The sequence below is a fragment of the Chiloscyllium plagiosum genome, chromosome 15, assembly GCF_004010195.1.
Source record: "Chiloscyllium plagiosum isolate BGI_BamShark_2017 chromosome 15, ASM401019v2, whole genome shotgun sequence".
In the NCBI taxonomy this organism is placed as follows: Eukaryota; Metazoa; Chordata; class Chondrichthyes; order Orectolobiformes; family Hemiscylliidae; genus Chiloscyllium; species Chiloscyllium plagiosum.
The window spans coordinates 1,088,883-1,103,318 of record NC_057724.1 but is presented as its reverse complement, the minus strand read 5'-3'; the positions used below and the strand labels follow the sequence as shown (position 1 = coordinate 1,103,318).

Below are 14,436 nucleotides of genomic sequence, written 5' to 3'. Positions count from 1 at the left end.
TTATCGTCAATCCGAGGAACTTTATGCTCTCAACCTCCACTTTTTTGATGTAGATAGGGGAGTGTTCTCCTTACTTCTTGAAATCAATGATCAATTCTTTTTGTTTTGATGACATTGAGATACAGGTTGTTGCCATTGCACCATGACATCAAGAACTGAAGGAACAGCAGTATATTTCCAAGTCAGGATGCTGTTTGTTGTAGAGGGCAACTTGGAGTTGGTGGGGTTCTAGTACACCAGCCACTCTTATACTTCTAGGATAGCAGGAAACCCTGGGGTTGAAAGATATTGTTGAAGGAATCTTGCTGAGTTGCTGCAGTACATCTTGTAGATGATGCACACTGATTACCCGAAGCATTGGTGATTGAATGAATATTTGAAGTGTACCGTGGGGTGCAAATTAAGCAGGCTATGCCCTCCCATCACACTGAGGTCTTGGATGTTATGGAGCTCCCGTCAGCCAGGCATGGACAGTGTTCAATTAGATTCCTGATTTGTGTCTCAGAGATGGTGGAAAGGCTTTGGGCAGTCAGGTGGTGAGTCACCTGTTAAAGAATACACAGCATCCTGAATTGTTCCTGGCTCCACAGTATTTATCAACCGTGTCAAGTTAAGTTTCTGGTTCATGTTCTCCCTTGCTAAAGTTTGGAATTTCAGGGATGGTCATTTCATTTAACACAGGTGGCTGTTTACTCTCTCAGATTGGGGACAGTCATTGTCTGACACACGTGTGGTTTAGGAGTTAGTGGCCATTTTCCACCTGAAGCCTGAATGCTGTCCTGCTGTAGGTAAACAAGGACTGCTTCATTATTTGCAAATTAAATTATTCAATCATTAGTCAACATTCTTCACCTCTAACCCTAAGATGGAGTGCAGATCAGTGATGAAACAGCTGGAGGAGGTTGGGCCAAACACATTACCTGCTCCAACAACATCCTGGGACTGGGATGATTGAGCTTCTACAACCACTACTATATTGCTTTGTGCTAGGTATGACTCCAAACAGTGGAGAGTTATACATTCAATTTCCACTGACTTCAATTTTGCTCACAATCCTCGATGACACACTTGGTCAAATGCTACATTCATGTCAAGAGGAGTCATTCTTACCTCACCATTCAGCTTCTTTGTTCATGTTTGGCCTAAGACTGTAATGTGTTTCAGAGGTGTTTAGTCCTGCCAGAATCCAAACTAAGCATTGCTGAGACATTTTATTCTGTGTAAGATTTTTTTTTTATTTGTTTGCATGTTCATCACTAGCTAACATTGTGCAATTATTAGTGCTCATCCCTAACCTTCATTCCTGAGTTGACAATTTTCTCATTCTTCCACTGTGAAAGTGAGTAAGTATAATTTAGATATATAAATGGAAATAGTTCTGTTCAGACTTCAAATCCAGAACTTCCAAAATATACACTTTCTGTCTCAGTGAGACTTAAAATTTTTTCCTTGGAACCATGCAGCCTGTGCACAGTACAAAGAAAAAGGGTCATATAGTGGCTGATGGGTGATCTCAGTGCAAGTGTTTTAATCAGTTGATTTTGATCAACAAACAAGTATACAAACATCCAAGGGTTGTTTGTCATGAGAAACATAAACCCTGTATTGTGAGAACAGAGAAATAAAACATTATATTGCATTATCCTACATCACAAAGCAAAGGGATCCTTTTATCAAATTGAAAGAAAGAAAACATATAATGTTGCAAAGGTTAGTGATAAGCCAGAGGATTGGGAAAGTTTTAAAAACCAAAGACAACCAAAAAAGAAGCTAAATTTTGAGGGTGAACTTGCAAGTAATATCAAGACAGGCAACAAAAACTTCTTTAAATATATAAAAGGCAAGAGAGGCCAAAGTTAACACAAACCCTTTAGGGAATGAGGCTGGGGTCATAATATTGGAGAACCTGGAAATAGCAGAGGAATTGAATAAGTTATTTGCATCAGTCGTCATAGTAGAATACACTAACAGTATTCCAAAATTCCTACATAATCAAGGGGCAAAAGGTAGGGGAGGATAAAATACAATAGCTATGCCTAGAGAAAAGACATGAGGGAAACTAATGGGGTTAAAGACTGTTAAATCCCCTCGACCTGAAGGGCTGCATTAAAGGATATTAAAAGTAGTTGCTACAGTGATAGTTAATGCGCTGGTCCAAATCTTTCAAGAATTGCTGGATTCTCACAATGTCCCAGAATCCATAGGGTAGCATGGTGGCTCAGAGGTTAGCACTGCTGCCTTTCAGTGTAAGGGACCAGGATTTGATTCCACCCTCAGGTGACTATCTGTGTGGAATTTGCACGTTCTCCCTGTGTCTGTCCCGGTTTCCTCCGGATGCTTCCGTTTCTTCACATAGTCCAAAGATGTGCAGATTATTGCCATGGGAAATGTAGGTTTACAGGGATAGGGCAGGGGGTTGAGTCTGGGTGGGATGCTCTTCAGAGGGTCGGTGTGGACTCGATGGGCTGAATTACCACTTCCACACTGTACGGATTTTATGATTAATACCTTTATTTTAGAAAGATAAGGAGACAAAGAAAAGATCATTATTGGCCAGTTAATTTATGTTTATTATTGGAAAATGCAAGAGTCTATTGTAAAAGATGCAATAGGAGATCATAGTTAATACAAAGAAATAGTGCATGACAAGTTTATAAGAATTATTTGAGGAGACAAAAGTAGAATATAGTAGAGAAAAGGGAACGAGAGCATGTAACATTCGAAAACAGGTTTGTAAAAATAATTACACTTAAAGCTATTTAATAAGACAAGACCATGTGGTTTTGGGGAAGAATATTAGCATAGATAAAAGGATTGGTCAAATAATAGAAAACAGTGAATTGGGATAAGGGGGACATTTTCAGGATGGCAACCTGTAAACACTGAAGTGCCACAGGGATCAGTGCCAGGGCTGTAATTTTTGTGAATAAATATTAATGACATGGTGATGAAAAGGAATGTACTATTACCAAGTTTGTGGATAACACAAAAATAGGTGGGAAGACAAGTGCTGAGAACGACAGAGTGCCTGCAGAGAGCTGTAGACAAGACAAGACAGGCTGAGATAGATGGATTTTAATGAGTAAAGGAATCAAGGGCTCGAGGAAAATGGCAGGAAAGTGGAATTGAGGATTATCAATTAAGTCATGAGTGGCAGAGCAGTCTCAATGGGCTGAATGGCCTGCTTCTGTTCATACATCATAGCTGAAGAGTAAAATCTACAGACAATGGTAATCGAATCTAATGCAATATGGTAAATCAGCAAGAACATATGTGAAATTGCATAACCGGAAGTCAAAGCACAAAAGCCACCAAGGTAGCATATTCTTAGAGATTCCTCTTACTTCCAAACCAAAACATTGCAACAAAAACTTGCTAATGTCGAAACAAGAATGCAAATATTCATGTGGCTACTTTCATGATGTGAAATATCAATATGATCTGTCACCACATCAGTGCTAAAATAAGCAATGCTGCAGTAACAGGTCAATACAGAGAATAGGGATGTTTATTAATAATTAGTTTAGGTGTTCAGAGACAGTGAGGGAGTTCTAGGATAATAAGGAGATCTCCGTTATCTGTAAGAATAATAGTGTGGTTATGGTAGGGGATTTTAATCTTCCGAACATAGACTGGAACTGCCATAGTGTTAAGGGTTTAGATGGAGAGGAATTTGTTAAGTGTGTACAAGAAAATTTTCTGACTCAGTATGTGGATGTACTGACTGGAGAAGGTGCAAAACTGGACCTACTCTTGGCAGGGCAAGGGACTGAGGTGTCAGTGGGGGAGCACTTTGGGGCCAGTGACCATAATTCTATTAGTTTTAAAATAGTGATGGAAAAGTATAGACTGGATCTAAAAGTTGAAGTTCTAAACTGGAGAAAGGCCAATTTTTTTGCGATATTAGGCAAGAACTTTCAAAAGCTGATTGGGAGCAGATATTTACAGGTGAAGGGGTGGCTAGAAAATGGGAAGCCTTCAGAAATTAGATAACCAGAGTCCAGAAACAGTATATTCCTGTCAGGGTGAAAGGGAAAGCTGGTAGGTACAGGAAATGCTGGATGACTAAAGAAATTGAGTGTCTGGTTAAGAAAAAGAAGGAAGCATATGTCAGGTATAGGCAGGAGAGATTGAGTGAACCCTTAGAAGAGTATCAAGGCAGTATGAGTATACTTAAGAGGGAAATCAGGAGGGCAAAAAAGGGGACATGAGGTAGCTTTGGCAAATAGAGTTAAGGAGAATCCAAAGGGTTTTTACAAATACATTAAGGACAAAAGGGTAACTAGGGAGAGAATAGGGCCCCTCAAAGATCAGCCAAGGCCACCTTTGTGTGGAGCCACAGAGATATTAAATGAGTATTTTGCATCAGTTTTAATGTGGAAAAGGACATGGAAGATATAGAACGTAGGGAAATAGATGGTGACATCTTGCAAAATGTNNNNGTGGTGAGCAAGTTGTTGGAGGGAATCCTGAGGGACAGGATGTACATGTATTTGGAAAGACAATGATTGATTAGGCATAGTCAGCATGGCTTTATGTGTGGGAAATCATGTCTCACAAACTGGATTGAGTTTTTTGAAGAAGTAACAAAGAGGATTGATGAGGGCAGAGCAGTAGATGTGATCTATATGGACTTCAGTAAGATGTTCGACAAGATTCCGCACGGGAGACTGGTTAGCAAGGTTAGATCTCATTCAATACAGGGAAAACTAGCCATTTGGATACAGAACTGGCTCAAAGGTAGAATACAGAAAGTGGTGGTGGAGGGTTTCTTTTTCAGACTGAAGGCCTGTGACCAGTGGAGTGCCACAGGATCGGTGCTGGGTCCACTTCTTTTCGTCATTTATATAAATGATTTGGATGCGAGCATAAGAGGTGTAGATAGTAAGTTTGCAGATGACACCAAAATTGGAGGTGTAGTGGACAGCGAAGGTGGTTATCTCAGATTACAACAGAATCTTGATCAGATGGGCCAATGGGCTGAGAAATAGCAGATGGAATATAATTTAGATAAATGCTGTATTTTGGGAAAGCAAATCTTAGCAGGATTTATACATTTAATGTTAAGGTCCTAGGGAGTGCTGCTGAACAAAGAGACCTTGGAGTGCAGGTTCATAGCTCCTTGAAAGCGGAGTCACAGGTAGATAGGATAGTGAAGAAGGTGTTTGGTATGCATTCCTTTTTTAGTCAGAGTATTGAGTACAGGAATTGAGAGCTTTTGTTGCGGCTGCACAGGATATTGGTTAGGCCACTGTTGGAATATTGCGCGCAATTCTGGTCTCCTTCCTATTGGAAAGATGCTGTGAAACTTGAAAAGTTTCAGAAAAGATTGACAAGGATGTTGCCTGGGTTGGAAGATTTGAGCTATAGGGAGAGATTGAACAGGCTAGGGCTATTTTACCTGGACCGTCAGAGGCTGAGGGGTGACCTTATAAAGGTTTACAAAATTATGAGTGGAAAATAGGCCCAATCTTTTCCCTGGGGCGGGTGAGTCCAGAACTAGAGGATGTAGGTTTAGGGTGAGAGGGGAAAGATATAAAAGAGATCTAAGGGACAACCTTTTCACACAGAGGGTGGTATGTGTGTGGAATGAGCTGCCAAAGTGGTGGAGGCTAGTTCGACTGCAACATTTTAAAAGGCATTTGGATGGGTATATGAATAGGAAGAGTTTGGAGGGATATGGGCTGGGTGTTGGCAGGTGGGGCTAGATTAGAACAAACAAAGAACAAAGAAAATTTACAGCCAAGGAACAGGCCCATCGGCCCTCCAAGCCTGAGCTGATCCAAATCTACTGTCTAAACCTGTCGCCCTAAGCATCTGTACCCCTCTGCTCCCCACCTGCATCTGTCCAGACACATCTTACATAAACCTATCGTGCCTGCCTCTTCCATCTCTGCTGGCAATGTGGTCCAGACGCCCATCACCCTCTTTTTGAAGGACTTGCCGCGTGGATTCCCCTTAAACTTTTCACCTCTCACCTTGAAAGTGTGACCAGTTGTTATTGATCCTTCACAAACAACAGTGGCCTCAACACTGATCCCTGTGGAACACCACTGGTCACCTTTCTCCATTTTGAGAAACTCCCTTCAACTACTAGTCTCTGTTTCTTGTTGCTCAAACAGTTCTTTATCCACCTAGCTGGAACACCCTGCACACCATGTGACTTCACTTTCTCCATTAGTCTACCATGGGGAACCTTATCAAACACCTTACTAAAGTCCATGTATATAACATCAACAGCTCTTACTTCATCTATCAACTTGGTCACTTCCTCGAAGAACTCCAAGTTGGTAAGGCATGATCTACCCCGCACAAAACCATGTTGCTTATCACTGATAAGCCCAAACTTTTCTAAATATAAATAGATCCTATCCCTCAGTACCCTCTCCAGCAACTTTCCGACCTCCAAGGTCAGGCTCACTGGTCTGTAGTTACCCAGAATATCCCTACTACCCTTCTTGTACAGGGGGACAACATGAGCAACCTTCCAGTCCTCCGGCACCTCACTTGTGTTTAAGGATGCCACAAGGATATCTGTCAGGGCCCCAGCTATTTCCTCTCTTGACTCCCTCAGCAACCTGGAATAGATCCCATCTGGTCCAGGAGATTTGTCCACCTTAATAACCTCTAGCCTACCCAACACATCTTCCCTACTTATGTCGACGTGATCCAGACTAATCAAACTTCTATCTCTAATCTCAAGATTCATCATTTTCCTCTCCTCAGTGAACACTGATGCAAAGTATTCATTCAGAATCTCACCCATTCTCTCAGGTTCAACACACAGCCTTCCTTCATTATCCTTCAGTGGACCAATCATTTCTCTAGTTACCCGCTTGCTTCTTATATAAGAATAAAGCGCTTTGGGATTCTCCTTAATTTTGCTCGCTAAAGCTATTTCATGACCCTTTTTAGCCCGCTTGATTCCTCATTTAAGACTTGTCCTAATCTTCTGATATTCCTCCAGGGCCTGTTCTGTTCTTAGCTGCCTAGACCTTATTGGATGCTTCCCTTTTCCTCTTGGCTAGTCGTACAATTTCTCCTGTCATCCACGGTTCACGAATCTTGCCCTTCCTATCCTTTGCCATCAACGGGACATGCCCACCCTGCACTATCTTTGAAAGCCTCCAACATATCAAATGTGGACTTCCCTTCAAATAGCTCTGTACAATCCACATTTCCAAGCTCCTGCCTAATTTTGATATAATTGGCCTTGACCCAGTTTAGTACTCTTCCCTGAGGACCACTCTCATCTTTATCTAAGAGTATTCTAAAACTTACGGAATTGTGGCCACTGTTCCCAAAGATATCCCCCACCGCAACTGGTCGGCATGGAAGGGTTGGACTGAAGGGTCTGTTTCTGTGCTGTACATCTCTATGACTCTATTGCATTGCTACCTCTGTTCTATTCATGGGTTAGGACATAATTTGGGATGGTCATAGTGTACAATGGCCATTGACCGCAGGTAGAACTTGTTATCTATGATTGTACCGGGCTGTTGCTTGAATTATACACAGATCAGCTCTCCCAATTTTGGCATACATCACCAGATGTTGATGACACTAACACTGCCAGATGTATAATTAACTGTATTAAAACTTGCTGAACTGACATGATTACATTTGCTCTGGTGTGTCCACAGCACCCACCAGAGCTCTGGATAATATTATTGTTATGCTACTATTTCTTTCAAAGCAACCTTTTGTTTTCTTCAAAGCTGAACAATTTTGGACGAAGTTTCTCTTTCCCATTTCATCCTCTTTACATATTTCATATGTTTCTCTTGCCTTTGCAAAACCTCATTACTGTATATTTACCTGCTGCCCATAAATATAGTACTACTTTTTTAAAAATATGTTGCTACGCATTCTCATTTCTCACTGCTCCCATTCTGGTTCCAACACCGAGCCCAATTTGTATCACTTATAAACATAATCAGAGCAATAAATCAATATTGATTCCTATAGCACACCATTTTCTGATTAAAAAAAAGAGCAGATTGAAATTATTTTGGATTTCAAAATATGAGTTAGGGAATAAACTGATTACATTCATGACAAATAGAAAAATGCTGAATAATTCAAAGCAAAACCTGTTTCTGCCACAAGCATCCAGATAGTTTTTTTCAATCAAACTCAGGTGAATTTTCTGAAACTTGGCAGAGATGTACAGCCAATTTGATCACAGCAGGAAAGAATGAAATATTTACATTTTTGTAGTTTCTTTCATGATTTCAGGTTGTTCAAAAAAGCTAATTACTCAGTTTTGATATGTAGTCAATGTTGTAATCCTTAAAATGTAAAGCTAATTTCTATGCGCAGGAAAAGGACCAATCAGCCCCTCGAGGCGAAAGTGAAGACGGCAGATGCTGGAGTAGAGTCGAGAGTGTGATGCTGGAAAAGCACAGCAGATCAGGCAGTATCTGAGGAGCAGGTAAGTCGATGTTTCAGGCAGAAGCCCTTTATCAGGAACCGGCTGTGCCTTTTCAATCAGCCCCTCGAGCCTATTCCACCAATGAGGTCATTGGTGATCTGGCCCTAATGACATATATCTGCCTTTGGCCCATAATCCTGTGTTCAGCAAATATTTATCTATTTCAGATTTAAAGTTAACAAATGATCAAGCAAAAATTGTCGAACAGAGTTCCAAATTTCAACCACCTTTTATGAATAGAAGTGCTTCCTAACATCTCTCCAAAATGGTCTGGCCCTACTTTTTAGATTGTGCCCCCAGTTCTAGAATCCCCAACCAGAAGAAGCAGTTTATCAGGTTCATGTAGTAATTAATTTTTTATCTACTTTTCACGTGCAAATTGAAGCATAATTGTTGGACGAAACACTCTGAAACCATGGAATGGGATCTTTTACAACCATTAGAAAGGGCGAACAGCAATGTTTCTTCTCAGCTTCACAGCTGTACAGTAAGCAGGTAGAAGGCCTTGCAGGCCATTCACAAGTTCTGCCTTTCAAAATATGTGCATGCGGAGCCTTGTAAAGAAAAGGTACCATGTACTTAAATAAATAGGCTGCACCCAACGAAAACAAAAATGGAGGAACTTTCCTTTTACTTATTCAAGGGATGTGGGCTTCTTGGGATTAGTGTTACCAGCTGAGGAGCAGGAGAATCGACGTTTCGGGCCTAAGCCCTTTGTCAGAATTCCCAATGAAGGTTTTATGGCTGAAACATGAATTCTCCTGCTCCTTGGATGCTGCCTGAACTGCTGTGTTTTTCCAGCACCACATTCTCAATTCTGATCTCCAGCATCTGTAGTCCTCACTTTCTCCTCATATGTTAAGAGGTCAACCTGCAAGTTTACCTTGAAAGAATCCCGGACTAGAACTCTCAAGTCTCTTTGCACTTCAAACGTCTGAATTTTCTCCCCGTTTAGAAAACAGTCCATCCCTCTATTCTTCCTACCAAAGTGCATGACCTCACACTTTCCCACGTTGTACTCCATCTGCCACTTCTTTGTCCACTCTCCTAACCTGTCCAAATCCTTCTGCAGCCTCCTCATCTCCTCAATGCTACCTCCCTCTACCTATCTTTGTATCATCTGCAAATGTAGCCAGAATGCCCTCAGTTCCTTCATCTAGGTCATTAATGTATGAAGTGAAAAGTTATGGTCCCAATACTGAGCCTTGCAGAACACCACCCGTCACCAGTTACCATCCTGAGAAGGACCTTTTTATTCCCACTCTCTGCTTTCTGCCAGATAGTCTAGTATGGTAACACTTTGCCTTTGACACCAAGTGCCCTTATCTTACTCAGTAGCCTCCTGTGATGCAAGGTAACTATTCAGTTCCTCAGCCATTTCCGACGTCCCCACTACTATCTCTCCAGCGTCATTTTCTAGTGGCCCACTGTCCACTTTTGCCTCTCCTTTGCCCATTATGTATCTGAAGAAACTCTTACAGTCTTCCTTTATACTATTGCTTAGCTTAACCTCATATTTAATCTTCTCCTTCCTTTTTTTTTTGTCGCCCCCTGTTAGGTCTTTGTGAGCTTCCCAATCCTCCGGTTTCCCACTGCCCTTCGCCACATTATATGGTTTCTCTTTATCTTTGATGCTATCCTTAGTCAGCCATGGTTGCCTCAACCTCCCTGTAGCATGCTTCTTTTTCCTCAGGCTGAATATCTGCTGTGTCTCATGAATTACTCCCAGTAAAAAGGAACGATGGTCATTTTAAGAACTGGTACAGACATGAATGATTGAATGGACTCCTTCTGTGCTGTAACAGTGATGCTGCGATCATTTGGTCCAATATCTGTCCCATGCCATGATCCAAGTTTTGCAATGAAACTCTATACGTTGTAAGGTACCTTATGTCAGCCCACAATTTAAGAAAGGAACAAGATAAAAAAACAGGGAACTATATTCCCAATAAGCCTAACATCAGTAGGACAGAAATGCTGGGACCTAACATAAACAACATGATATACGGATACTTGTATAACAAATATCTGATTGGATATTGTCAGCATTGATTTGCAAATGGTAAATTGTGTTTGAGAAATGTTCGAGTTTTCGAGGATGTTACTAACAAAATTGATAAAGGATAGTTGATGGATGTTGTATAATTGGATTTTCAGAAAGCTTTTGATAAGATCCTTTCCAGAAAGTTGATTAATAAAATTAAAGTACAAGGTGCTGGCATGGATTAAGGATTGGCTAACAGACAGAAAATAGAGTAGGAATAAATGGGTCATTCTTGTGTTGACAGGTGAGGTATCAGAAGGATCAGTAATGTGGACCCTAACTGTTCAGAAGTAATGACGTCTTGCTTCAATTGTATAAGAGCTTAGTAAGATTCCGCCTGCAGGACTGTGTGCAGTTGTGGTTTCCTCATCTCAGGAGATATACTACTACCATAGTGGGAATGTGATGAAATTTCACCAGACTGGTTACTGGAATAATAGGACAGTCCTATGAAGAGAGATTGGGCAGACTGTGCCTGTATTCTCCACATTTTCAAAGAATGTGAGAAGAAAACTGTATTGAAAATTACAAAATACTTAAAGGGATAGATAGGATAGAAATGGGCAAGATGTTTCCCATCTATGGGGAGTTACAACCAGGGGACAATTTAAAAATAAGGGTGGTGCAATTTAGGATAAAGATGAGATTTTTTTTCAACTCATTGTTGTGAATATTCAGAATTCTCTACCCTAGATGGCTGTGAAAGCTCAGTCTGTAAGTACTTAGAGGTTGAAAACTTTAGGATTACCAGTGGTATAAAGGCTATTGAAATAATATGTGTAAAAGGTACTGAAATGTTCAATTAGCCAAGATGTATTGGATTCAATGGTGGAGCTGGCTTGATGGACTGGATGGCCAACTTCTGTTCCCAAATTCCTACATTCCTAATCCCTTGTTTTGTATATTAGATGAATGCTGGAAATTCTTCTGAGTGCTGTGACTTGCTAATTAGGCCAATGATACATAGCAAATCATATACCAGTTATGTGCATATGGTATCACAGCCACGAATAATTGTTAACAAGTAAGCAAACTCTCTTCTTCAGTCATGTGTAAAATCAATTACAATCATTTACAGCAGTACAATCTTCAGGGGTAATTGACAAAGCAATTCACCCTTCTAGGCAGTAACAGAAGTGTCGCTATAGAGTACTGTGACGATGCTGCTCTTTTAATAAGGCTATGCTGTCCTTGGCTTTTTTTCAGAGAGGTTGTAAAAGCAGTGGATCTGAAAAGTCTAGGTTTGAAGGGTTTAAGAGCTAATTTGATTATAGCTAACAGATAATGCCTCAGACAAAAGGCTTTCAAGTTTTAGAAAAAAACACTGGTACAATGAAAGGGAACAGGCTAGTTCTCGCAGCTCAGTTTTTCTTTGGTTTGATTTAGTTTGGTGTTTAGCAATCTGGCTGTTCACTGAAAGCCAGACTTGAGCTGCTGGTCCAAGAAACAGCTACATGGAAGAAGGCATTTCATGCTGAATCCATCTGCCATATCTCTCTCTCTCCTGTGATACACTGTGTTTGATTTTACCTTTTGTGCCAAGGGATGTTTATAGGGATTATTGCAAGTATTTGGAACAGCATTATTAAGTTGGGGTAATCTTTTGGGTTTTCAAATAGGTTAAGTTATTCCATATTCTGTTCTCTTTTGTTTGTGTTTCATTCAGTAATCTTGCAAATAAATTCTGTTTTCTTTCAAACTAAGTTGTTTGACCAGCTGCATCACTCCTGGAATACCTGCATTACACCTGCTTAAAACAACAAGCAAAGTTAGGGTCCAGGCTACTTTCTTGAAATGTTTTGAGGGAGTCTGGCCTGGTCCATAACAGCACCCTTTGTCATTCAGTACCTCCCTGGAGCGGAGAAACAAATCCATGTCCTTCGCAGCCTTCAACATGCCATCAATGACATCAAACATCTTGCCAATGCCATCCCTATACTTCCATTTCTCGCTTTCAAATAGCCACCTAATATCAAACAGACCACGATTCCGCAAACTACCTATTTGTCAGGAGAACAGTGACCACAACCCTGCCACAGCAACCTCTGCAAGATATGTCAGATCATTAACATGGATACTACCATTACATGTATCATCCACCATGTACACAGTATGTACTCATTTAACTCAGCCAATGTTGTCTACCTCATACACTGCAGGAAAGGATGCCCAAAGGCATGCAATACCGGCGAGTCCATGCAGATGCTACGACAATGGATGAATGGACACCATGCAACAATTGCCAGGTAGGAATATTCCCTCCCAGTTGAGGAACACTTCAGTGGTCAAGTACATTCGGCCTCTGATTTTTAGGTATGCGAACTCCAAGGTGCCTTTGAGAGACACAACAACGCAGAATTACATACCAAGCAGAAACTGATAGCGAAGTTCCATATCTAGCCTCAACCATGATCTTTGGTTCAAGTCACGCTAAACGTAATCCCATTGTTCTGTTCTGTTTTGACAGAATACCTTGATAACTTGCTTTTATCTCTCTACCTTAATTAGTTTGTATAGTTTGGATTACTTGTTACTTTTAGTCATGCAACTCTTATAGTTATGTTATTCTAGCCCTGTGGTTTGTCTCTAGCACCATCCTATTTTTGATTTTTTTCTAACTACCGCTTTGGATCTTCAGTCATCTCTTCACTGGCTATTCCAGCTGTTTACAGTTTACTCATACCATTTGACACTTTTGATCACCTTCAAAGACTTGTTATTCAGCCTGTCGACATTTCACTCACACTATTTGTATTTATCTTTTGACACTCTTAATCACCTGGAATTATCTTGCCATTATTTCTCTGCATATAAATTCTATGCCTGTGCACTTTCCTCCACTTCACCTGATGAAGGAGCAGCGCTCGAAAAGCTTGCGATTTCAAATAAGCCAGTTAGACTGTAACCTGATGTTGTATGTCTTTTGACTTCGTCCAGCCCAATCCAACACTGGCAGCTCCACATCAGTAGCAGTTTATGCAGGCCTCATTGACAGCTAAAAACTGCATGCCAAAAAGACAATAAAAGATGACAATAGGAGTAAAAAGTAGACACTTTAGTAAGGGTGATATGCAATAGAAACTCTACTTTGTTTGCCAAGTTTTAATCATCACCTGCAAGATACTAATGGATAAATAAAGCAAAACTACAGGGAGAGGCAGGAAAAGAAATGCTACTGTCAGCTAACGAGTACACTCACCTGACAATGATCATGTTGCTGTAGTAGAGTCTGAACATCACCTCCAATGGGCATCTGTTTTGTCAGCGCCTCGTTCTTGAGCTTCAACCACTTACATAGTTCTTCTAACGATGTGAGCAACTGGTTCCAACGTTCTCTGTTGGCTTCCAAATGAGCCCTGCAACAAATCGGGAAAGCAATCAGCAAGTCAGGAAACAGCGACCAATTAAATCAACTTAACATTCTTTCGCACTTAAGTCAACCAAGTAAAAAGCATTTTTAAAAAATCAAATTTTTATTTCAAATGATAAAAATTTAGGTTATTCGCTGAATTCTTTGTTCACAAATTACCAACAGTTCTGTCAAAATGGCAATGCACTTCCAATGCTTTAAACAGAATGGCTCCACAAAATCCAATCCCATTGGAAAACAGCAGCTGTTTGAAGACCTAGCACAAAGCAGGATGGTTGTCATTATTTTAGGTTAATCATCTCAGCCACAGACATCACTGCAGGAGTTCTCAGGCCCTGTTCCAGAATCTAAAGGAAGAAATCAACCCACATGAAGAAGATTGATGAGGGCAGAGTAGTAGATGTGATCTATATGGACTTAAGTAAGGCGTTCGACAAGGTTCCCCATGGGAGACTGATTAGCAAGGTTAGATCTCATGGAATACAGGGAGAACTAGCCATTTGGATACAGAACTGGCTCAAAGGTAGAAGACAGAGGGTGGTGTTGGAGGGTTGTTTTTCAGACTGGAGGCCTGTGACCAGTGGAGTG

The 14,436-nt window shown here is 40.7% G+C and overlaps 1 protein-coding gene across 10 annotated transcripts in view; it reads right to left on the bottom strand.

The window, feature by feature from the left end:
* LOC122557037 (utrophin-like) overlaps positions 1-14,436 on the bottom strand; it is a 688,507-nt gene that overhangs the window by 209,986 nt on the left and 464,085 nt on the right. For 9 of the 10 annotated variants that reach the window (XM_043704260.1, XM_043704256.1, XM_043704261.1 and 6 more), the window contains one exon: positions 13,678-13,834. In XM_043704260.1, coding sequence (XP_043560195.1) covers positions 13,678-13,834 — 157 coding nt within the window. Of the gene's footprint in view, positions 1-13,257; positions 13,448-13,677; positions 13,835-14,436 lie in introns of those variants that run through there. The other variant, XM_043704265.1, reaches the window with a different exon arrangement.